General features: G+C 37.0%; 1 protein-coding gene across 6 annotated transcripts in view; it reads left to right on the top strand.

The window, feature by feature from the left end:
• Positions 1 to 358: 358 nt before the first annotated feature.
• Positions 359 to 27314, top strand: part of LOC132149332 (rho GTPase-activating protein 23-like) — a 64167-nt gene continuing 37211 nt past the window's right edge. For 3 of the 6 annotated variants that reach the window (XM_059558483.1, XM_059558486.1, XM_059558482.1), the window contains exon 1: positions 7827 to 8104. In XM_059558483.1, the coding sequence (XP_059414466.1) occupies positions 8051 to 8104 (54 nt within the window). In that variant the 5' untranslated portion in view covers positions 7827 to 8050. Of the gene's footprint in view, positions 771 to 7826; positions 8105 to 20008; positions 20119 to 27314 lie in introns of those variants that run through there. The other 3 variants (XM_059558485.1, XM_059558487.1, XM_059558484.1) reach the window with 2 other exon arrangements.

Raw genomic sequence — 27314 nt, 5'->3', positions numbered from 1 at the left:
ACACACACACACACAAAAAGCAAAATCAGCCATTTAATTTATACACAAACTGCATGTAGCTGCATGTTCTCAGCATAGCATATTGCTGCAGAATCTCACATGAGCATGTCACACTCACATTATGGCTGCTCTGCTCTATGGTTGCCAATGGTGACAGAAGCTTCCTCTCAGGCATGAGCGGGGCTGGGCATCAGGGGGTCAAACCATAGAAACAGAATAAGCTTCAGTTCATTGGGTCCCATGGCCCAGCACTGGGAGTCACGTGGTACCACTGTGACCAACCCCCTCCTTCCTCTTCCTCAGAATCCATACGAGTGGGGGAAGGGACGGAGAGGAGGGAAGTTGGGAGAGAACGAGGGAGGGTTGAGTTGGAAGCATGAAGGCAAGGTGAAAAGTGTGAAGCAAACAAACGAGTGAGAGGGAGTCCCATATCCTCCGGAGTAACAGAGAGGAAACCATAGCCATAGCCCTGACCCTGTGCACATAACCTGGAGAAAAGGATCACAGTGTAACTAGACAGACAGAGAGAAAGTGACATAGATAATAGGAACAGTCCGGAGCATTGGACTGGATATAAAAGGCTGTCAGAGAGGGAATGTTTCTGGGTGGCTCATCTTCAGGAAACCTCCCGGCTATGTAAGGAGGTCTGTGGATTTTTGTAAGGATTGCATAATTAGGGAAGATTCTTTGGGAATATTTCTTGGAAGCCTGAATAGTGTGCCATGAGTGGGAACAGGAGGCGGAAGAGGGATTGCTGAAGCATGGAGCAGGTGAGAAATACAGCATGTGTACAATTACACAGAACAAACATGTTTCCTATTTCATGGCAGTGATGCTTCGAGCAAAAGCAAATAGCACAGCTGGATGCTTGCATCAGTTTCTAACAGCTAAACAATCCTCAACACTAACGTGTGAATTACTTTTTATGTGTTTAGCTTATTCTGTTCATTATTTTTTTCTTTGTGATGATGATGTAATTCAAAGAACATCATTTTTTATATAAAGGGTGTTGGTTTCTGAATCACTATTTGATTTGAATATAGCCTTTTTTATTTGCCATATCCCTGCTTAATATCAGATATGAGTAACCTTATACTCTGCTTTGCATGACAACAATGCATCTAAAAAACTAGCATGCAGATACCAGTCCAGACAAGTACATCATATTTGATAACTGCAGGTTTAGGTAAGCATTGTACTGAAGTTTAGGGGATGGCTCTTGAATAAGATGACAGATTTTTTTAAGTTTAGTCAAAATTGATTAATCCCTATGGGGAAATTACTAGTAGGTTTACAGAGCTGCTTCTGTAATCACACACACACACACACAAAAAAATGCTAAAATATTGGGAGACAATAAACAAATAATATTTCTCAAACTCAAAGAGCTCAAAATATTCATAATGTTTGATTCACAAACACAAACATTTTTTTAGACACCACTAATATACGTTCTTATTTACACATACACACTTGAAATGTATGACAAGCGGCTGCATTTCTTTCCAGCTGTTGCTATGCTTTCTATGCAGTGACACTAAAGAGAAACAAGGATGCTGATTCTCTGGGCTGAATTTGCTGCCTGAGCATTACGTCACAGTTTCAATAGTCTTGCTCCTTTGGGACAGGGATGGGTGTGAGAGAGACACCGTGACACTGCATTTTGATTTTGTTTGCATTTCAGCCACGTTTGAATGCCATTTAACTAAATTTTATTTATTTCCTAAACAATCTTCCCCTCTCTTTAAGCGGGCTGCATGCTGTTTTTCCCGCTCTCCTGAGATGAATTATTCATGCACTCATTCAGAGGGGGACACAGCACGTCCTCAGCCACGTCTTGCACGGGGCTAACGTCACTAACCAGGTGATGTCATCCCCATGCAATAGTAAGGATATCACTGAGTAGGACAGTTGTACATCGTGTGAATGTGTGTGAGAATATAAAAATGAGGACATGTGAATAGACAACACATCAAAAATAGCAGCACCACTGGAATATAACATGTTTGTCATTATATTAATTTTAAGGCTATTTAAAACAACATTTAATATTAGCTTTATAACGGTGGGGTATTTAATGCATATAAAATCAATCATCAGTTTTTTGGACTCTTAGTGATTCACGTCTGTTTCAAGACATATTTATTTGTAGCATGCCTCCGTAGTTTGATTTATGCTAACATTTTGGTGCGGATGTTTCACATAATATCCTATTTCCCCTGTAGATTGACAGTGTTTGACATTCAGAAGTGTCTGGATGGCCACTCACATGTAATTGAGTGTTAAGAGAGGAATAGGAAGAGACTTTATGGGCAGAGCAGATCAGTGCTGAACAGGGACCCGATCTTATCTCCAAATGTCTGTTTATTTGTGTAAATGCATTGTCATGGAAAAATGCCAACAGGCACTAATGACAAACTAGCCAAAACAACAGACCACTACGGACTGAGAGTAGCAGTAAGTCGATACTATAGGAAACAAAAGTCAATAATAACACATCTCTGCTCTTATTGGTGCAGGGAAGCATAAGGTAAAATATGCTTCAAATACTTAACATTCCCACTATGATACAGTCCAGAATGTGTGTGTGTGTGTGTGTGTGTGTGTGTGTGTGTGTGTGTGTGTGTGTGTGTGTGTGTGTGTGTGTGTGTGTGTGTGTGTGTGTGTGTGTGTGTGTGTGTGTGTGTGTGTGTGTGTGTGTGTGTGTGTGAAGGTCGTTTCATTGATCAGGTGTATGGATGGAATGACAGTAAGCGGCTGGCTCTTTGAGCACAAGTGCAAACCAACTAAAAATAACAACTGAGTTCAGCCTGCTAGTTTATTCTGATCTATTTGGAGCTCATTCTTCTCTTGTCAAAAAAACTGTAAGTTATCTTATGGTGTGTATTAAACAGGCCCATGAGCCAAAACACAGCTGCAACTGTTGTCAGTAATGCAGAAGCAAAAAGCTACGCATTTGTAAGAAACAAATACATCATTAAGGTGGTATAACTTTAAACTGTTGCTTCTGGCTAAATCCCATAATCTATATTAATTCTCCTTCAGCACCAAAGCTTTATATTCTATATCTAGAAGACACTTTAGAAAACAAGCTTCCATTTGAAGTTGACAATAAATTCACTACAATGTTCTTAAAGGGACAAACTTTAGGCAATAAAGGCTCACCACTAGACAAAAGACAACCCACGTTGTCTGGATGGGCCTGTTTTCTCTGCTAATGTCTGAGTATTTGATGTTACAGCTGGAGCTAATGACCTGTTACTTCATCACTGTCCACCATCCTGGAATTGCATATATGAGAGAGAGAGAGAGAGAGAGAGAGAGAGAGAGAGAGAGAGAGAGAGAGAGAGAGAGAGAGAGAGAGAGAGAGAGAGAGAGTGAGAGTTTGTCTTGCACTCGTTTATCTCATTCACATTTTTTTTCATCTTGTCCCTTTCTTCTCAACCCTTTCACATCCAGCAGCTCATCTGTTCTGCCGCTGTCATTTATTTTATCCCTCTCATGGCCATATTGTGACATCCTAGGTTTTGATATCATGTTGGTTAGATTACATGGATTATGGATTATATTTGGAGGGAAATTCATCCCACTCTATTGTTAGTGGGCAGATGGCTGAGGGTTTGTTCTCACAGAGAAAATGGCCTCATATAACCAAACTAACTAACATTACTGGTAGATTTATAATGTAAACAGTCTTTTTGTAGTTGCTGTAAATTACAAGGGAGGTTATAGGGCAAAACTATTGCTCTTAAATAGAGCATGGGCTGTCTGGCTTTGAAGAAACTGGCATGTACTTCTGAGATATGCTTTACAGATGATGCTCTTTCCAGATCTTAATGTATTTAACAGAGTCAGCTCACTATAAAGCAATGCCTGGGACCTTTCTGATTTGCAAATGGCTGAACAGGATATATTTTTGTGAATGTTGGTGATGGCTCGAAGGAGATCATTTAATGAACTTTAACCCAAAAGAAGAGACAATAATGTTTCTTCTAATATTTGATATCTACTTTTGCTGTGCTGAAATAGCACACGAATATTTCAAAAAGACTGTATTCATATGGCTGTGCAGGTGTGGATGTTTTTGAACATGTAGGGGTCAGACAGAAGCATCAGCCCTTTGGTGTCTGACCTTTATCCCTGAGGAAGTGATGTAAAGAGAATGGAAACAGTGGTATGTATGCTATACCACATGTGAATTATGAGGAAACAGGACATTAGTGCTCCAAGCACCAAGAGATGGTCTTAGTGACCAAAAACAGTCTCAGTATCCTCATCACAGCTCATAAATAGAGAAAATGATAGTTTGTGTAACACAATACAGTACCATTCAGAGCATTTCCTCTCACTCCAGTTATTTTGACCTTTTAGTGCTTTCTTTTTTCCTCCAGGGATAATTTAGCACAGGTTCACAGATGTTTCTGCTGCATATTCATATACACATACTATATTTAAACAATGCTTTCTAAGGGCCTCAAAATACATTAAATATTTATAGCACATATAGTCACTCTAGCATAATTATGTTTTTAATTTATCTTTTTTTTTATCTAAGTCAGATTTGAGTAAGATTTAGCATGTTTCTTTCTTTCTTTTGCCTGGTAATTTGTAAAACACAACAAAGCATGGCTTCTCTTCATGATTGAAGAAACTGAACATTGTAGATTTACGACAGGTTGTAGGGACCACAGAAGACATGGGGTCGAGAACCCTGTTACCCCTCCCTCCTTCTGTCCCAGACACATACAATGGGGTTCAAACTATATAGGAGTCAATATTCATCTGGGATTTTTTATTTAAACTTGGAAATACACAAAAGGCTTTGGGATGATTTTTAGAAAGTATAAACAAAGAAACATTACATAACATGAAGATGTCGTTTAATTAAATGAAATTCAATTAAGATCAAGTGACTCTTTGTACAGATGATCAGATGGTCTTCTCAAAAAAAAGCTCAAGATGCTCTTTGGATAATTTCAAATGATGCTGAATCATATGACTGTAAATTCAAATTTAAACAATAAACTTGTGGACCTACAGATCAAGTGCTGCTCTATATTAAAGCAAGTACAGACACATTCAGAAACTCATGTAACTGTTATGCTGTTAATATAAATTCTAATGTAAAAAAAAATTACTTAATTAGAAATATACAACATTTAAGCATTTTCATTATGGGACTCTATTTGAACTCCACTGTACATCTTCATAAAAGAATGGGAAAGAGCCACACAGCTTGAAATTATAGTATAACATTAGATCATTACATAAAAACACACTGTAGTACACTGTAGTAAGTGTAGCTCCCAGGCTTTATCAACAGCACTGCTTGGATGATGATGATGATTACGATGATGAGAGAAGCACAGGAGAAGGACTCTGGACAGCACTGGAGCCATATACAAGGTTCATTTAACAAATGTTTTGGTACAATGCATAACAGTGACTTTAACAATGGTACAATGCATAACAGTGACTTTAAGCCACATGAACATTTTGAGGCCAAACGGCCTTAATAAGCAAAAGGGCAGCAGAATGGAAATAACCTACATGTGGCTGTGTTTTGGCACAGAGCTACAGTCTCCCAATCACTCTATCTCCTCTTATCTTGCGGCTTGCAGGGGTTATTGGGATAATTTAATCTGGTTTGGTGGTAAGAGAGGATAATGAGCACTGGAGGGGATTCTGAGTTAAACACACTCCCTCACAAAAGCACGGACACATACACACCACGCATTAAAGTTAAAAGTTTGAGGTTGGAAAGATTTCTATTTTATTTTATTTTTTAATGTTTTTGAAAGAGGTCTCTTATGCTCACCAAGGCTGCATTTATTTGACCAAAAATACAGTAAAAACTGCAATATTGTAATTTAAAATAACTAGCTTTATATTTTAATATATTTTAAATTGAATTTATGTTTCCTAGATGGCAAAGCTGATATTTTTTAGCATCCATTACTCTTCACGGTCATACGATCCTTCAGAAACATTATAATATGCTATATATATGCTATATAATTAGTTTTCAGTCTATACCACATATTGTGTCTTTAATAGGACCATCACTGTGCTCAAAACTCAAAAAATCTGCAAAACATCTCCTGATTCGTTTGATTTATATGTTGAAGAAACACACAAAAAATGAGCTCGCAAAAGCCTGTCTCTTTTTCTGTCTCTCTAATGACAGCCACATGGGCTGCTGAGGCACTGAGTCAGTGGAAGGGCCCAGTGCCACGTTCTCTGTGATTTCTGCTTCACCAGCAGTGTGCCCTGAGGACGTGAAACTAACTTTAAGGTGCTGGCTAATGGTCTGCAGCTTTCCAGAGCTCCCAAACTCTTCAATTCAATACAGTTCGGTTTAATCAACAAGACAGCGTACAAAAGAAAGCTTGTTTTGAGTTGCTTAACTTAATCTAAATGAGCAAAGAAGTGAGGTCACTGTTTGCCATGTCTCCAGGCAGCTTTGTCAATGTGCTGCCGGTCGGCAAATAACAATGAGCCAGCTTGAGTCGACTTCCTATATTTACTTGACAGTCAATTCACACCCAAGTCTTCCCGCTAATCAAACAACAAACAAACCAAAAACAGTCAGCTTCAGTTCTTTAAGGAAGTCAAGACTGAAAAACACAAACATGAACGCTTTTGTGGGCTATTTTTATCCATCGTTTCTGAGTAAGACTCCAGCGTTGTATTTTTTTCTGTGGTAAAATGGCCAGTCTAAAGCAGTGGCCTTTATATCAGTACTACATTTTTGTTTACTTGCATCTCGTTGATTGATCTGTCATGACCACAGCGTGACCAGCAGAGCTCTAGACTGAAGCGCCTGTATGTTTAATGGTCACATTCTACAGGTTGCACTGGCTTTACTTCCCAATCTGTAACATTTGACCGAAGCTCACATTTCCCTCCCTGTGCACGATTCATAACCATCCCATGCGGTGTCACTTGTTCAGATAAACTTATTTTTGCCATGATTTCTTCTTTAGTAAACAGTTATTTAGTACCACTGAAACCCAATATGAGTCAGAATATATACACTAACAAATTTTCCATGCTAATACAATGTTTTTTGTTTCGCTACCATGGTTTTAGGCCTACTGCAAGCCTGTCAATCACTGCACATGTCAACTACTAACTACAAAAATCATGTTTTCAGTGTTCATGTGTTGTATGTTTTCTGTGCTTATCTCGAAATATATCTTTACAATATTTTAATGGCAAACAATAAACTTTAAGTGTAGAATTATATTATATAAAAATTAACTATTATTGAAATGGGTAATTTTTATATTTTATATGTAGACCTGATTTTTAGTTATTATAATGTAATACAATTTTGTTTAAGTCATTTACATTTTAAAACATTGTTTTCTAAATTGTGACTTGGTAGCCCAAGGATATCATGGTTAATTGGCTAAAAAACACGTGTAAAAACCACTGTAGGTCTAAACGTGTAATACCATGGTATTATCATCTGATTCCATCACTTTCCTAGGGTACCACGTCATTTTTGTCAAGGTATCTCGCTACTAGAGCTGTTTTAGTAGTTTCATCTCTCTCTACACACTCATACTTTACTCATCTTCCAGTTTTCTGTTATGTCTTTTTGTTCCCGTCTATCTTTTTATCTGGGTACAAAGAGGGCTTTGTTTTCATGACCTTGAACGCACCGCGCTCTGGCTCACGTCACGCGTCCTGCTGCTGCTTCATAGTTTCCGAACGCAAACGCAAAGCTGTGTATCACGTAATGACTGCGTGCTGCCGCCAGAGGGAGCGCCGCGCCTCTCGCGTTGCAACACACCGATTAATCCAGCGCGTTGTGCTGTAGTGGGACAGGCCGGTTGAAGAACGGAACGGATTTGCATCGGGGCAAGGGAAGAGGCAGGGCATCGCGGGCAGCCCAAACAACGGGAAAAAAGCGAGTGGACGGAAGAAAACTGGATAGGTGAAAGCCACGGTCCAATATAAGTCGCTCACAGCAGACTTATTTTACACACATCTTAATCGCGACCCCCTCGAAACCCCCTTGCAAAACAAGTTAAGCTGTCCAATGAATGGAGTTGCATTCTGCCTTGTTGGAATACCTCCGTATCCAGAAAACGAAGTAAGTGCAAGACTTTTCTTCACTAAAGCACAGCGCGCTGAGCATCGGATGCTCCGCAAATGTTTGTGTAAAGTCGAGTTGAACATCAGTGTGTGTGTTAAACAGTGTAGCAGAGAGCATGATTTCCTAAGAGGATTTAGTAGCGTGGCGTGGCTACATTGTGTACAAACAGATGACACCGCTTTTCCTACTGAAACTCTTTTTAACCGCCCGCTTGGGTCACTTATCGCATTTTACCCTTCAGTTGTTTATGAAGCGTGTATTAACGAACGAAATGGTCGTACTGTAACATAAAAAAAGCACATTGTTGTTGTTGTCAACGCTGCTGTAAACTCGGGATTCGGCTGCACATCCTGTCAATCAATCACTACACGTAATTCACGTATTTATCAATGATTCAACTACAAAATCACAGTCTTGTTTTTCTGTTCATGTGCTGTATTTTTTTTTTAATTTTAATTTAATTTTGATTTTATTTTATTTTGTATGTGTACGAAGCCTAAACGATAAAGTTTAAGTGATAATGCTCATCAGAATTAGAAACAAACATGCCTATATATATATATTTGATACAGATAATTGTTTATGTCTGATGTGCAGAATCGACTTATATAATGATTAATTAATGTAACTGCCATAAAATTGGTATTATTTAAAAAAAAATCTATTTTTTTTGCTTGTAAAACGACTGTTACATAGAAAGTTGAGTTATTTATTCGAACAATACATTATTATTATTATAATTATTTTTAAAAAATCCTTTAGAAACCATATGAATGCATTTACAGATAAATGCATTTAACTGTAGATCTGATATTACAGAACTTATATTGGCGAAACTTATTACTGATTTAACCCATAATAACACATAATGTATTCTCCTGTTGTTTTTAGTGTAGATATTATATGAATTGAGATTCAGAATTATTTTGCAAACGAGTTCTTTTCAGTTTCATGCTGTTTGATCTGCTTGACTACTGACAGCTTGCTTAAGAAATCAATGGTCTATTTTATTTCGGGACGTTTCTTTCTCCAAGCAGGCTAGTCTCCTTTTTCATCTGTATGTCTGTTTTTATTTATGAGGAGGGAAAGAGGAACCGTTTATTTGTAAACCACTATATATTTTAGTGAGAGAGTGTATGTGTGTGTTGTCCATGAGTGTATGGGTGTGTAACCGCATATTACAACATCACCCAGGGCGATAGCTTTACTTTTTCTCAGATCTTTTCATCATCATAATTCTTGTTTTACAGTCAGAGGTTTTCCTCTGCTCTTTTATTGGAACGTTTGATGTGAAATGAGGAAGCAAAGAGTGTTTATGCGTATAGCAATCAGGACTAAATGGTTTTCGTGCATCGTTAGCTATAGATTATATTCTATAATTTATCTTATTATGTCTGTTCGGTTATTTGTGTTTTAACTAAAGATTTTACCACACTCTTTAGTGACATACGTAAAGGGATCTTGAATTGCACCAAAATTAATTAAACACTTAAAATGTCTGAATGATCAAATCTGGAAGCTTCTTTTGTCATAAGACAAAATCCAAGTTTGTGTAAACATAATTGCCAATAGGTCTCTTCCTGATTCTGATTCTTTTCTGAGCCATTTTGGTGTCAAAAGGATTTTTAGTGGATGTTTGAAGTCGGTTCTTCTCAAGTTAACCACAGTTAATAGCTCTTTGTGCCCTATGATGGAGATGGAAATATGTTTGATATTAGTCCTGAAAACATGAATGATACACAAGTTGCTGTTCTGTAATATAGACCCTACAATATTATATATCCATAATCTATATTTAGAGGTCAGTGAGCAAAAGACAAGTCTGTAGTGAATGCAGTGAATTGAATCACTCAAATTTAATGGTTTGCTTTAACAAAAACAGCTTGTTGTCTACCATTTATAAATAAATGATAATGTCTAATTATTTTGAATTTATGTGTAGCTATTCGGGTCAACCGTATAATTCTTTTGTTTAGAGTACTTCCATGTTATGTTTCTGATTTGAATGCATGGCATGTGTTGATAACGAATGCACAGCTCAGAGGTACAAGCTTTCATTGCGCACTAGAAAGCACAGTAAGAACACGATTCATTAATGTTTGACAACCATTCCAGATTTTGATCAGTATATCAACTTTTTAGCATTTGAAATCAGACAAACTGACAGACCTCTGTGAAGCAGTTTTTCTTTAAAAATGGGCTTTATTTGAAATAATTATCACTTGCTTTAATGTTTCAGAGATTCTGTATGTTAATAGACCTATTAGTCCTAAACTCACTTCAGCATCCATTACATGACAATGTAAAAGGTTTAATATTATTTACAGTGGTGGTGGAATAATAATCTTTTAGAGTGTGACAGTTAAGTAATTTATTTAAGGAATTGAGTCTGTGTGTGAATATGACATAAATCTAACCCCTGTCCCCAACCCACACAGTTAAAGACAGAGGGAAGGTATTTACAGAGGACAAGAAAAGACCAGGGAGGGAGATTAGAAAGAAAGATGCTATTTTCTTATTATGGACCCAAATACACTTGATAAATATAGTCTGGTCAGAGGGTGTGGTACGAGTGAATGTGCTGCTCTCTCTCAGTCATGCCTAACTGAACCCTGATTCAATTATCACAAAGCGGTTAGGCAGAGAGGAGGGGAGGAAAGATGGAGAGAGAAGAGAACACCAGAACACACATTTAATTTAAATAGATCAGCAGACTGCATTTAGTGTTCACAAACATAATGTACACAGACTCCAATGAACACATTCAAAACAATTGTTTTGTCAGTCTGTTACTTAATTATTGCATGATCTATATTATTTAATTGCATGATCTATTAATCATGCAAAGATTCTCCACTGCTTTAAAAAAGCAATTGATTGGTGCATCATTAGAAGACTTCAGCCTAGATCTGACCACATGAGCAGTTTGTGCTTCTAGACCTACAGTATCTTGGCTTGTATGCTGACTGTCCCATCAGGTAGTACAAAAGAGTGTGCAAAACTAAAAACTCAAAGCTTATAGGTCTATGAGAGAGGAGAGGGTGAATGTGTGAGAGTAGAGGTTCATTAGCGCACACACAGGCCTCCAGAGCTGCTTTACACACTCAACTCACTCTTTTTGTTTCATTCTTTATTCACTGCTTTTGGTTTGGTATGATTATTTTTTCTAAGTAGTCTCTTATGGTCATTAAGGCTGCCATTTATTTGATATATATATATATATATATATATATATATATATATATATATATATATATATATATATATATATATATATATATATATAATATTAGTAAAACAGTAATATTGTGAAATATTACTAAAATTAAAAACAACTGTTAATTCCAGTCTTTAATGTCACATAATCCTTCAGAAATTATTCTAATATGATGATTTGCTACTTAACAAACATTTGTGCTGCTTTACATTTTTGTTGAAACCATGATACATTTTTTTAATTTTTGTATTTATTTAAAAACAAAATAGTTTTTTTTTTGCATTATGAATATCCTTATGGTCACTTTAATCAATTTAAAGTGTCCTTGGCAATGTTCAGTCAAATGGCTGTAATCATGTTAAAAAACTATGTAAGTCATAAATTATGTAAAATAAATAAAACTACATATATAAACTACAATATAGAGCTGGGCGATATATCTAACGATATGATCATGCGCATCTAGTCAAATCTGGTTCCGTGATTACCTCTAAATCGCAATCACCTGCTTATAATTGGAGCGACATTTAATAGACAGAGCCGTAGATCACTGACAAGCTACGCAATATCACGTTTATTATCCCAGATGAATCGCCTTCGATAATGAACACTAATTTGCGTAGCTTGTCAGTGATCTACCGCTCTGTCTATTAAATGTCGCTCCAATTATAAGCAGGTGATTGCGATTTAGCGGTAATCACAGAACCAGATTTACTGACTAGATGCGCATGATCATATCGTTAGATATATCGCCCAGCCCTACTACAATATGCATGGGTTACTAATCTTAAAAAGAAAATGAGTGACATTGATCACTTTTTGTACAGAAGGTCAGATGTTCTTCCACTTAATCTTAAAATGGTCTTTGAATCACATTAAAATCATGCAGGAGAACATGATCACCAGGTTTGATGCAAATAGAAGGATGGATGGGTAGATGGAAAAACAGACAAGGAAAGATGATAGATGGTTAGATGAATAGATGAAAGGAATGCCAAGATAGATTGATGGATCTCCTTGAAGATTCTCAAATTCATTATGAGGGATGTTCATTAAGAATGAGTATTTCAACTGGTCAGACTGACACCAAGGGGAGTTTTTTAGATCCTCTCTCATCTCATGTCAGCTCAATGCTTCTGTGAGTTCAGGAAATTGTGCAGTGAATCAGGAATTGATGTACACCGATCCATGATGGCACAAATCCTAATTTAGAGAGGCTTCTTTTCTGAGAAGCCTGATTGTCTTGGTGGGGCGACATGACACACCAGTGATTTACAAAAACAGAAGAAGAGAATAACAGTTGATAACTGAATTAATCGAACATGTCTCATCAATAGCACAACAGTGGCTCCCTGTGACATACATTAAGACAGTGCTGAGCTATAGTTATGAATCTGCTTCAGTAACTCCACCCTTCAGATATCGTTGACTCACTGTATTGAAATGCAGCGGCAGAGTATAAAACATGTGTGAGCAGTATGCTGTTATTCACTGCAGCAGCCTATTATTGGGCCTGTATTTGAAGAATGATCGCTGTAGGGTTTAGATGTTGAATGCAGAGTCCCAGATGGGCGTTGGCCTCCACCGCTGTTCCCAGTGGATGACAGCACACACATAATGGCTGCTTATTGATCTCTTTTTCTCTCGCGCTCTCCTTCTACCCCTGTGTCTCTCTATAACCTAAAGTGAACCTGATGAACCATTACAGAAGTGCTCTTGTTAGTCATTTGACTGTCTCGGTAGCCTGCAGTCAATCCAGTGACCTGTGTTTGATGGGAATAGCCATAACAGTGACTCAAGTGACCCTGACCACCCATCTCTATCAGCAGCTCATCTGACTGATAAAGTTTATTTTTTGCAAGCGTGTTTGTGTATATTAATTTTCTAAGATGAATATTCATTACAGTTAGTATATTTTAATGAGCTTTGCTACACTGGAAAAATAAGTTGCCAGAAATTCACCCTAAAAAAATACGGTGACAATGTTTCTGGTAATGGCATATAAGGCTATACTTGAAGTACCAAAATATGCTTTGTACCTTAAAAAGCACTTATAACCTCCATGATAAATTACTGGTAGTAAAATAAAAAGCCACATGAAAAGTTAGAATTAATCATAAGTGGCCTGGAAAAATTTAAACAATATACATACAAAGACACAACACTGAAAAAATGCAATAAACATTTACTACATAACAGAAAATGCACTGTGGCATTTTTCCATAAAACTTTTACAGTGCTTAACTGTAAAACTTAATTTACAGTGCATGGTTTCCACTAGAATACCATAGTTGTTACACTTCTACTTGGTTCTTGGTGTGTGTGTGTGTGTGTGTTTAAGTTTTCTACAATTTTAAAAATTTCAGTCCATAAAATGTCTGATTGTAATAACAGAGTAAAAGCCAAAACTTTCCATTTCTGTCAGTACAGAGTGGGCAGAAGGCAATTTTTGTAAGTATGATGAAAATGCCTCTCTTCCCACTGGAGTACATTCCTGTGTGCCCTCCTGAAAGAGAGACTGGGAGGCGAGAGCAGAATTAAAGGAATAGTTGGGTAGGGCACTTGGCTGTTGTGCTGCGAAGAGATTCACACAATGACTCTCTTTCAGCAGAACACAGCAGCTAATGCAGATCAGCTTGTTGATGGTACACAGCTGGTGTGTGTGGAAGAGAGAGAGGAAGGAAGAGAAGACAGATCAGACTATGTATTTAGCTATCACTCTTTGGGCATGAGGTCACTGTCCACAGTTTATTCATTCTAGTGATTTGAATCTGAAAAAGATTTACTTAAAAGATTTGTTCAGTAATCCTTTCTGTAGGTCATATCAGTAGATGGCAACCAATCTGTCTAAGGGACTGATTCACTTAACAGATTAGTTCAAACAGATTCATTTGTTAAAAAGTTCTTGTTAAAAAAAAAAAAGATTCTTTCATGACAAAAACAGGTCTTACTTCCCTTTATTAAAGGGGTCATATGATGCGATTTCAAATAATTCAAATAATTTCCTTTCTCTTTGGAGTGTTACAAGCTCTTGGTGCATAATATATATCTGTAAAGTTGCAAAGACTAAAGTCTCAAATCCAAAGTGATATTCTTCATCAAAGACTCTGCCACACTCCTTAAAATGGCTCATTCAAACACGCCCCCACGTGTCCATGTCACTATGTGGAAATGTTTGCGTAATGCCACCCAAATGTTCACGCAATAAGAAGATGTGGTCACATAGATTAATTCACATACTAAACTCTGATTTAGTCCGTAGGGAAATCCTTGGTCTTCAACAAGGTGCCTCAGTTTGCTTTGTTTATTCACGAATGAGATACTTTGTTCATTCGGATGGTTCACGAGATTTATTCAGTGTCGCTTTTTGATTCATTCATTAGGTCCAACCAGTGAAATTCTTCTTTAAATATGGCCCTCAAATGCTCTTTGCTTGCACCACATCAGGCATATGCTTGATGTACATAGTTAATGAAAAAATGTCAAAATGAAAACAATTTATTTACATAAACTATCTGTCCAAAAACAAACATTTTCAAAACATAAAGACCACTAGTGCCATTGTGGAACAAGGCCTGTTAGTCCCATCACAGTCCATGTGCTGTCACTCTTTTTGGCATGTCTTTGTGTTTGGACATTATGAGATAATTGGTTTTTACAGATTGCAAACTTGTTTATCATTAATTAATAAACAGTTTAACAGGCTCACATTCTGTATATGAGTGAACATGCAACCCTTGCCCTGTAGGAACAAACATCCCTCTCTCTGAGTCTGTTAAAGGATAAGATGTTTTTCCCTAGGGAAACGTGTCGAGGCAGGCCGGGATTGGAGCCTGGGACTTGCCTAGCTGGAGCGGCTGATGAAGAGATAAATCGAGCGTAGGGTAACACAGCAGCAGCCTGAGGGCAGGGAGGACAACTCTTCTAACACAACTCATTTATCTCATTTTCTCACATGTCTACCCACTCCTGTCATATTCTTCAATAGTTATCCATCCGAATTCATGTTTCAGTTTTAAAAGGATTTAATTAAGGACATAATAACAAACACAGTGCACAAAATTTAGTTGAAATGATTTTCTACCTTTTCTTGGACTTTTAGAATTCTGTTTTTTTTAAGACATATGTTAATGAACCCTGGTTAGATTTTCCAGTGTCCTGCTTGAAAACATGCAATAAAACAGCACTTGAAGTTGAACAAAATTGGAAACTCAAGTGGAAGTCAGAGTTCAAATATATATTTTTTTTATTAATCAAGAATGCATTCAATTGACCAAAATTGTAACAAATACTATTTTGCTAAACTCTGGTTTGACTGTATTTTTCATCACATAAATGTAGCCTTGGTGAGCCTCTCTTTTGATAATCGAACATCTAAAGACAAATGTTAGCATTGGACTGCATCATTTATCCTACACAGATTGTTCTTCTTTGTTGACCTGCAATGTTAACAGTAGTGTTTCTTTAAACATCTTGTTCCAAGCATTGGGCAGTGGAACTAATTTATGGATGTAAATAGGAAATATATCCCAATTTAAAATCCCTATTTAAACTTAATTTTAAAAGGAGTGCAGGATAACTTCCACATACATGTTGTTCATCAGTCTGGGCCAAACGTGGGTGGTCATATGTTAAAGTGCTCATGGATTGTGACGTCAATGTCATCATGATTTCTGAATGACCCATTTTTGCAGCTTAGTTTCTATAAAGACTGAGTGGACTGGTTAAGGAGCTTTGCTTCGTGAACATTAAAATATGTCAATGCACTACAACATCAAACTCTTATTTTTAAAGACCAAAGAAATTTCATCTTTCTGTGATATGGCCCCTTTAGCAAATCTCAGCGATTTGTGACCTTTCTTTATCAGCCAATCATCTCTGTTGTTTGTTATTTCCACCACTAGCATTCCACCATCCCTCTGTCTCTTCTGTCTATCTTGTCAGCTACTTTCTTTCTCAAGATCAGTCTCTTCTTTAAGCTGTTGCCTTATTTGGTTATCTCTCGGCTGAAATCTATGAATACACGTCTCTGCCTCCCTCTTTCTCTTTCCAGTCATCCCTCCTCTCTCTCTCTCTCTCTCTCTCTCTCTCTCAGCTGCTTGTGTAGGTCTGACAGTTGTGTTTTTTTAACACAGGAGTGTAGCTGAGAGGTCACTGGAGGTCCACAACCTAGTGAGCTGCCTACTTACCAAAAATTATTGATCATAGATCATAGGTATGCTTATGGCGCAAAGGTGGATTCAAAAACATATACAATATTAGCAAAATTAGTTGATTGCATTACATATCTGTCAGACGGTCTAAGTGGGCAGTTTTTGGAAAAAGAATAAACTACAAAGAATATCAGAATGTATTTGTGCCAATGACACGATGCTTTTTTATCTGGATCTGCTATGTCATAATAATAATAATAATAATAAAATAAATAAATAAATAAATAGTGGAAATTATAATATAGAGAGGCCCCCTATAGGCCCTCAGGATTGGGTGCCAAGGTCAGTAAGTCAGATAATTTTACTTTTTATGACAAGGCAAGCTTAGTTCAGGTAATTTATTCCGCTGATGCAAAACTGAATTTTCTGCATAATTACTCCAGTCTTCAGTGTCTCATGATCCTTTAGAAATCATTCAGATATAATTTTGATCTGATTTGATGATGATCTGATTTGCAGGAATTCATCTTTGCTCAATAAAAGTATTAATTTCTTTAAAAAACTTTTGAATGATCATGTTCAGTATGGACTCTCTTCCATGTCATTGACCCTGAGTTGATAGTGAGAACCATGGTTGTAACAATGTCTGGAGCTTTGTGAGTGTTTATGTGAGAATGTGTGTCATTGGGACAGAAAACCAAAATGATCCTTATGTGAATGTGTGTGTTTGAGAGAGTATGCTCAGTCAGTATCATTGAAAAACCCGCGGAGGGTTGATATCTGTTTCAAATTAGCTGTTATCTGCTCAGAGCCGAGGCTTTCTGTTATGGTTGAGTGCCATCGTCTGGATGTTTTCAGGGGGATCTATTGGAATATTCCCAAGTCCCAGCTTAGTATTTCAATTCAGGGTCCAGAATTAACACTTGGCCGAGTTGCTAATGTGAGAAAATGGACATTGGCAAGTGAATGAAACTACCTGCCAGTTGGCTGAATACTTTATTGGGAACATAACACATGAAAAAATCCAGGACACCTAAAGGTTTTTTTTTTTTCTCCGAAACTGTATATGCAGAAGATTAATGGAATTACAATTACAGCAACTACAATTAATCACAACATGATTATTATTCATGAACCCAGCAGCTAATCAATCCTTAGTGTGTTTTATATTGTTAGTATATTATTAAAATTAGTAGTAGCATTATATTTTAATAATAATTACTATTATCTATAACTATTCTCAATTCAATATTTCTTTTTTTTTTCTTTTTTTTACAGAAACACTGAATGACCAACAATATCTTAAAGGGTTAGTTCACCCAAAAATGAAAATGATATCATTAAAGACTCACCCTCATGTCGTTCCAAACCCGTAAGACCTCCGTTCATCTTTGGAACACAGTTTAAGATATTTTAGATTTAGTCCGAGAGCTTTCTGTCCCTCCATTGAAGCTGTGTGTACGGTATACTGTCCATGTCCAGAAAGGTAATAAAAACATCTTCAAAGTTCTAACATCAGTTAGAATTTGTTGAAGCATCGAAAATACATTTTGGTCCAAAAATAGCAAAAACTACGACTTTATTCAGCATTTTCTTCTCTTCCTGGTCTGTTGTGAGTGCGTTCACAACACTGCAGTGACACTGCTGATGTACGACGCTGCTGTAGTGTTATCTTTGTTATTGGGCGCACCAGAAAACAAGTCAGCAGTGTCATACGTCAGCAGCGTCACTGCAGTGATGATGTTTTTCTTACCTTTCTGGACATGGACAGAGTACCATACACACAGTTTCAATAGAGGGACAGAAAGCTCTCGAATTAAATCTAAAATATCTTAAACTGTGTTCCGAAGATGAACGGAGGTCTTACGGGTTTGGAACAACATGAGGGTAAGTTATTAATGACATAATTTTCATTTTTGGGTGAACTAACCCTTTAAGCACCACCACCAGTCCTAAGTTCAGCTAAAATTATATACTTATTTTATTAAGTTTTAAATCTAATCACTAAAGTTCTATCATTAAATAGCACTAAATTATAATAATATCATAATATAATGCTTGATTGACTGATTAAGAAGCTAAGCTTTACCATCTTACAAATATAAGCTTTTGTGTAATCATATATATAAATGATTTATATGTGTGTGTAAAATATTGTAGTATATAAGTCTGGTGATTTAAAAATAAATAAATAAATTACTAGCCAGTGGTGATTATATTGCAAAGGTGTGCATATAGGGTTGGTTGACCACTCGGGTCACATCTTAGTCATCTTATGTAAGGCTATCAAAATCTCTCCTCTCCTCTCCTCATTACTTTCATCCCAGTGGAGGTATGAGTCTCAACCACTGAGGTCCACACTACAGTTCTACAGATGGGAACACACACACACACAGATGGAAGAAACACGTCATCCTTGCAGTCCAACTATATAATTTACATCTGCTAATTACACAGGGGTAGAGTGAACTGAAGGGGCCCAGCAGATGCAGAGAGTCAGTCCTGTGAGGGAGGGTGCTGGGCCTCTTCTGACCACAACAAGCCCCTCTCTCTGCAGCTCTCCACCAGCCAGAGAGACTCACAGCGCAATGGAGAGCAGGAGATGACGAAAGAGAAGTGCAAATTTATTGTAAAGTCAATTGAAAAGAGAGTGAACTTCATATTGTCAGGTGTTACTTTTAAAAAATTGGTTAACCCTTTAATAGGGAATATCTCAGAGATCTCTTAATGAGAATTATTTGTTTTTAATTAATTAATTAATTATTTTGTCTTAGATATAAAAACACGGCTTTCATATATTCAATATTTGAGTGTATTTTTTTGCAAAATATCTTAGTGGCTGTTGGACACTGATCTCTATATAAAAATTCCTATAGAAACCTATGCAAATCTTATGATAATAAGTAATTTGCTGACTGGTTACTGAAGTTTAATGAAGCGTTCATGCTGAAACACTCAGAAATAGCAGCATAAAAATAAATACCATCATTACACATGATCAAGCAAGCTGCCCAAAGCTTTTCTTCAAAAGGTTGTCTACTTAAAGGCCAGTTGTCTTTAAATAGGGATGCACTTAGATTACATTTTGTCTGACATGGCAAGGCTATAATTAGTTTCATTCATATAATGTACTATGAAATTATTAGTGTTTTTAATCATTTTAAGTGGGTAACTTTGATTTTTTTTTTTTTATGAAGGCAAGGGTAATGTAAAATTAAAAATAGGGGAAATTAGTATGAGCAATTAATAAAAAAATCAATTGTTCAATCTGCTTGATTATATGTAAAATCACACACAAATAAACTGACTCGTCAATTTACTGGTACGCTTGATCAGATGCAGTCAAACACAAATGAGTAAAGATGAATGATCTCAGCATTAAGAAAGAAGCGTCAGAGAATCTAATTCATAAGTTATGAATCATAACACTCCGACACGGAAATCTATCAAGATATTGCTTTAATAAACAAGAACACAAACTCCACCCCATTGATAAATCATTGGGTTGTGGTTACAGGAACATCCAGTTTAAGATGCTTAGCTCCCCATAACCCACTGGACTGTGGAAACATTGATCGCCGTGGTGGTGGGGTGTGGTTGTTAAAGCAGCTGCACAGATGTGGAATTCAGCAATGCAGAAGGTAAACCACACACACTAAAACACCATCACAGAGACGTTAACCTTCAGAGCCACGGAGGATGTATTTTTAGAGCAGAACAATTTCACAGTTGACTTAAAAGGGGTCAGTGTTGAGCTGACTGCTGGTGAGGAGAATGTCTTCAGGTATCTGACACATACAAAACACATCTCAACCCATTCAGCCCCCTCTAAAGCTCCACACGCCAGGTTATGTTCCTGAGTTGTATTAAGTAGTATACTGTTGCAAACATTTATGAATTTTTTAGTTGATGTATAGAAGTTGCATTTCCACTTGTATGAAAATATAATACTGTAGAAAATTTTAGGGTTGGAAAGATTTTAAAAAAGTTTTTAAAGAAGTCTCTTATGCTCACCAAGACTACATTTTCAGCATAATTGCTCCAGTCTTCAGTGTCACATAATCCTTCAGAAATAATTCTGATATGCTGATTTGCTGCTTAAGAAACATTTAGGCTATTTCTTTGTGTTTAGGATTCTATGATGAATACAAAGTTCAAAAGAACAAAAGTTATTTAAAATAGAAATCTCTAAAATTCTAAATGCCTTTACTGACACTTTTTGAACATTTCATGCATCCTTGCTGAATAAAAGTATTAATTTCTTTAATAAAATAAAAACAATTGTGCTTACCCCAAACCTTTGAGTGGTGGTGGGGTGTGTGTTTGTGTGTGTGTGTGTGTGTGTTCGCGTCGCCACATCTGCTCTGTGTTCAGTCGCTGCTCTAATCTCTCTGGTCTTCATGTAGAACAGGTGTGATGGGCCTCACACCCCCTTTCGACTGTACATCAAAAGATGTACATAATTCAGGTCCAGCCATACACATGCATACCAGTTGTGTAGATAATGGACAGTCTTATACTTGATAAATATACCTCGTGTGAATCTCGAGTTTCTTTCTGGCTGTGTCATAAACCCAAAGCAGCTGCCTTTCTGCCAAAACTTTTACAATGAACTGGTTTCAGACTTCCTTCCAAGGAAACCATAATGCCATATCTGGTGACCTTGAACAAATTCAAGTGAGCTTTAGACATAACCTACTAGTGACTATTTCATGACTTTGAAGAAAATGAGCATTTTGCAGGATTTTTCATGTTATCGATCCTTGTTAATGATGCTATTAACTGGAAACTGAATTCAGTTGTATTATAATGAAAGTTGTCAGTGTCAGTGTTTTTTTTTTTTTTGTCATTCAGTGGAAGTCAATAGTAATAACCAAAACTGTTAATTACATCCTTCAAAATATCTTCTTTAATATTGTTTTAGATATTTTATGAAGAAAGAAAGTAATACACGTTTGACCTGACATGAGGGTTAGTCAGACTCAATGATAACAGTATTTTATTCTAATTTATGGCTGAGCTATCCCTATATAAAGGTTTTTTTGTTCTTTTTTTTTCTTGCTGCATTCACCTCTGGGTGTTTTTTATACAATGTATAACTGATATTGAAACAATATGTATTGTGAAAATACAATACAGGTTAATCTGATTTAAGAAATCATCCAGACAAACAACTTGGAGGTATCTTAGTAAATATGTTTTGATTTAAATGTGCCTCTGCATAGGTTTTAGGCACAGCCCTATATGTGAACACTTAAACTCTCAAACACTGTTGTGCACTAGGGCTGCCATCTGTTGGTGGTTTCATCACACTACAACCCATTGGTTTTACTTCAGGTTTGCAGCCTATAGTCTATGGTTTTGCAGATTACAGCTAAAATTAACCAGCTTAAAGTAGTTTTTTATTCACACACACAAAAACTCGCACACACATAAACACACACTCAGGAAAGTCAGATTAAAGTGGCGTCTAGACTGTGTTCTGCTATCTAATGCTCTTGAGACCAAATGGTGTTGACAGATCTCCTATTATCTCCTGTCTCTGAATCGCCATATGCTCTCTGAGGCCTCATTTAAACAGCTGAAACTCAATGTCAGCACACTTTATATACACATACAGATGTGAATGAGTTTATTTGTTCTGTTTGAACTGATCTTAGCTCGGCACTTGTTATTGCAGCTCTCATATACTGTAGTTCCAGTGTTTATGCATGTGTTTATTCGCGTGTGACCAGCAGGGGACAGACTATGTCATTTTTTAAGAGTGCACGAGTGAGCGTGAGTGTGTACTTTTATGAAGATATAACCGTTTGTTATATGGTTGTTTTTGCATAAAGCATTTTTTTTGTTGTTGAGAGACCCGTGACCCATGAGCTGAGTTCTTCTGGTTTAGAGTATCTGTTCCATCTGTATATGTTGATGAATGAATCAGCCATGTTTGTATGAGGATGAAAGGGATTAGTTCATATCTGAGCACGTGCAGATCAAACATCTGCCGCTCACGTAGCTTTCACTGCTCGATGAGGGCTTTACAGTGCTCTCTGTTTTTATAGATAAAGTGGCTGAGAAGAAAAATGTAGAAATAGCATAAATGACTCTATAGAGTTCCATTTTATGAATGCACAATAAGTTGCCACCATATTGGTGTTTTTGTTTATTTATTTTAGTGCTATCGGGCTTCAATGGATATTTATCTGCCAACGTTATATGCTTCCACTTGTTTTAAGACGTAGATCATCACTAATTAAAAGAGATGGTGATGGATTATGGCAAAGGTTTAACCCTTTAAGCGCACATATTGGACTGATTTGCAATGTAGCAACGTAGATACAAATCGGTATGAAATTATATTGTGTGTCATTTATCATTTATGCTTATGGCTTATTGGTGTTATTAAATGAAATGAAATGGAGATCAAATGTAGACTTCTACTTCTGTTGTCAACTGTCTAGTTTGTTTCTGTTTTTATTTCTCTTTAGGAATGTTAACCCTCAGATATCCCTCACTCAGGGGTCATACTTATGATCCTCAGGGTCAAAACAGGCTAAAAATAAGTTTAGCATTTTTCATAATTCAGAGAATGCACTGATAAACGTATATTTGTTTATATTTCTATTTGAAATAATACAGTTATTAAAATGTATTTGACATCCAGTGCCAGAAAATCAGTGTCATACAATAATGTTACCACTAGAAGAGTGTGTTCCCTAGTTGAGTATTTTTAGACATCATTTTATAAATGATAAAATGATATATAGACTTTATCTGTAGATTGAACCCAAAAATGTTGCTCTGTAATTTTTTTTTATTATTATTATTATTTCCCATTAATTTCCTATGGAACTGTATCTTAAGTATAATTTTTATATGATTTTTGTCTGTGTATTTAAATAGCAAGTGCAGCAAAAGTAATCTAGTTTTGTGGCATTTTTATGAAGTTAAAACTAAATAACTAAAACAAAACAAAATCTGTTTAAAATAACTGAAGACCACCAGAGGGTTAAGATATTTTTTGTCTTCTGGGCTTTAAAAAGACCAACCCTCAGAGCAATAAAAATGTTCTTCTGGAATTGTTGACATTTTATTTTATGTGGATTGCATAGTTCAAACAAGTTCTTATGGGGGGAAAAAATTAATGGAAGTAAATTCATACTGACTTTAAATGCAGACTTTTGTGTCTTGGCAAATCTGAACGTGAGATATCTCTCTTTCTCTCGCTCTCGCTCTCTCTCTCTCTCCTTTTTTTTTGCTTATTGTTATTGTTCTGTTTAGTTTATACAGGGGTAAGGAATAGGAGGATGTGCTTCAGATTAGACTGCAGGAAGTCTTGACACTCATATTTAATTACTAGAGATTATGTGTCTTCATCCCCAACACACCTCAGGCATTCTTCTTAAAGAGGAAACAGACACAGGAAGTGCTGTAATACCAAGTTTTAGACATTGTTCAAATAAGTACAAGCTAGAAAGAGAAGAAATAAATAAAGAGAATGTTTTTTTTTTTTTTTTACGATAAAGTGTGTTTGCTCAGTTTAAGCTTTCTATTAGAGATTCACCGATTGATCAGCAAGGGATTGGAATCGGTTAATTTTCTCATCGGCCCGGATCGGTGACAGGTGTTATGCTGAATTCTGCACCCTGCCAGATTATGCACCCCCTGGTGCATAATTCGGCACAACACTGGCCGATCAGTCACACATTTTTCAGATTTCGAGCCAATTCGTTTTGTTAGCAACAGCACAAGCAATAACGTCACGTTTTACAGTGAAGACTACAGAAATTAAATTTGATAAAAATTTAAATTTGATTACTTTCAGTAGTATTTCTTACCTAAATAAACAATTACTTAACCTGAAAAGATTTATTTGTTGCGGTTGTTTAAAATTTTTACTTGTGTGACTTTTTACTTGTGTTTTGTTTTATGAAAATAAAACTTTGCATTGAAGAAAAGTAGATTTTTTATTTATGTTTGTTTATGCTGTCAATTATATTAAAAAAATCGGTATTGGCGGATCACACTAACAAAAAAAATCGGAAATCAGAATCGGCCAAGAAAATTGCAATCGGTGCATCTCTACTTTCTATGCATGCTTTCATAATAACACAAAAGGATATTTAAAGTCATAAGCATCTTTTGTGTGTTCAGGCATATAATGTAAGGCATTTATGTGATTGGAAGTCACTTATTGTTCAGTCTATTCATGACACTTTCACCTGGCGTGATGTGTTGTGTTACATGTATTGTGTACATGTTCTGGCTGTATGTTGTCATGCAGGTACACGTCTAGCAGTGCGGTAAGTGAAACCAGTCCATCCTCATTTGTAACGGATCACAGGTGTGTGTTTTTGTGCAGTTGAATTAGAGGGAAATGTCTCATCAATGGCCTCCTGCCTTCTCCTCTGACACACACCAGTGACCTGCCTGTTGGGTGAGATTTTTTGGATGTGTGTGTGTTAGTGTCAGTATGTGACCTGAAAAATGATATCTTACTGTGCGTGTCGTGGTGTGATTGTGTGTATGTCTGTTGTTTTATATCAGCTGTTTTAGTCCAGCCTCAGAGAGCAGCTGCAGCTGCAGTCTGGCACCCTCTGTTTTTGTCTGGGTTCTGGGGGGTTTTTTTCTCATAGTGGTCAATCCTTTATTTGTGCATTTTTAAAAAAAAAATTTGTACACTTTTTTTTTTTTTGGCTCATTGTGTTTGCTAGCGGAGCCATTATTTTGCTCTTTCTCTGAAGGGACTTTTAGAGAGCGGGGGGGGGGGGGGGGGGGGTTGCATTGCTCTGTTGATTCCTGTTTCGCACTCAGTCGAATGGTCTTTCAGAGCCGCTGGGGGCTCCGGCAGGTTTCAGCAAAGCTACAACATGGACTACATGGACATTTTTTTGTACTGTCTGATGGCTTCAGAATTTTTCATATCTTTTGCTTGATGGAACAAAAGATTGAGTGAAAAAGATGAAAATGAAATGGAAAGATTAGATAATACAGAAATCGGAGAGCTCTGAGGGGCAAAAGGCAAAACAGACTGAAGAGATGACAGTGATAAAGAAAGAGAAGGAGCCAGAGGGATAGAGATGGCAAAAAGAAAGCGGAGTTTACAGTTTTGGGTTTGAGTAAGTTTAATTACATATTGAAGGGATTTTTTAACCATTAGATATAAGCTTTGCAGTCATTTTTGGCTGATTTCATTTAAACTTGGTGACCATTTTAAATATGCAATCTGAAACAACAACAAAAAAATGATAATGAATTAAAGTCATTATAAAAAATATGTCATACCTTGTAAATTTTTTACAAAAATTTAGGAGGCCTAAAAAATTTGCTTAAAATGAGTTGTTTTTATTAGAAGCTTGAGCATTCCCATTCTATGGATGGAATTCTGTGCAGTGCAGGATGAGTCATCAGGATTAATAGTGAGTGTTCCGGAAGAAAAGACTGGCTTGAAAACTGGCTTGAGCATGATCTCAAAGCTAACAGATATGGACAAAAAGCAACAAAACACTTATTTTTATTTTGTAGGTCATTAGAAATAGGCACATGAGAGTATGCATGTGAAGTAAAGAATAACTAGTGAGCAGCAAACAGATACAAACAGGAAAGAGTGATAAACACAAAGATACCTGAATGAATGAGAGAGAGAGAGAAGGAAACAGCAAGCAAAAGAAAAGCAGGAGGGCAAACAGTTTAGAGTCTGTCAGGAGATGACCGAGTAGAGAGAGAGAGAGAGAGAGAGAGAGAGACAGAGGGGGAGCTGAATAGTTTAGAAAGTGAAGGAATAGAAGAAAAAAAAGACTGAGAAAGACAAAAGTAAGAGAAGGAAAACTGATACATAAAAAAACTTGGATTAAATGATTTATTCCCATCCTGCAGCCGGCTGCCCTGGATCTACTTCTTGCTAGCACTGCCACGTGCTCGCCACACACACACACACACACACACACACACACACACACACACACACACACACACACACATTTCTGGGTCTGCCAGACAGGGGTATGTGGCTACATCCTGGATCACTCTCATCTCTGGATATGCCTCTGTGGTCGGAACACTTGTCTGAGTGTGTGTGTGCGTGAACATGGGAGGTGCAGAGTTCACCGGTGTGATATGGAACTATCAGTTTAACTCTGGAATCCTTAAAAAAATTTCACCAGCATGGATTAACGAAATATGAGGAGATTTGGGCATACAGGCATCAACAGAAACCACATCTGGAATTTCTCCTCTCTTTGGGAGAGAACGGGCACATCTTTAAGTTGACTTGTAGATTTGAACTTTTTCCTATTTCTGGTTGTCAGATTCTTATTTTTTCCCCCACATCAAAAGCTCTTAATGGTTCTTCTGTGATTGCGACTCGTCCTTTTGTGAGCCCTTGCACACTCCCGTGCGTGTTGATGTGGTCAGTGGGTCAGGTGCCGTTGGCGATGCCTGCTGTGTGCCCACGTGTAGGGGGTAAGGAGTGGTGTTTTCAGGATGTGGTAGGGGTGGACTGCAGCTCTCCAGAACCTTGCTGTATCTGGGTGGCAGTTTTACATGGGGATGCACCACAAATCAATGTTTCCAACCTCCAAAATGACACTATTGAAAGCACAAATGGCATCAGTGCTGGCAGAGCACTACCAAGACCCTCACAGACCTGCAGGGTAAGCTGTTTTTATGTACGTGTGTGTGTGTGTGTGTGTGTGTGTGTGTGTATGGAGGAAAAGAGAGACATAATGTATAGTCTAGTCTACATGTTAAAATGCTTTTGAAAGACTTTTATATTTATTTCTCACTAAGGGTAGAAATGGACCTGGGTCTTGAGCAAAAATGCCACTGAAAGTCTCAAAAATGCCTA

This window comes from Carassius carassius, chromosome 9 (genome assembly GCF_963082965.1).
Source record: "Carassius carassius chromosome 9, fCarCar2.1, whole genome shotgun sequence".
Taxonomy (NCBI): Eukaryota; Metazoa; Chordata; class Actinopteri; order Cypriniformes; family Cyprinidae; genus Carassius; species Carassius carassius.
Note: the sequence above shows the minus strand (reverse complement) of the source record. Positions and strands in the feature narration are given on the sequence as shown.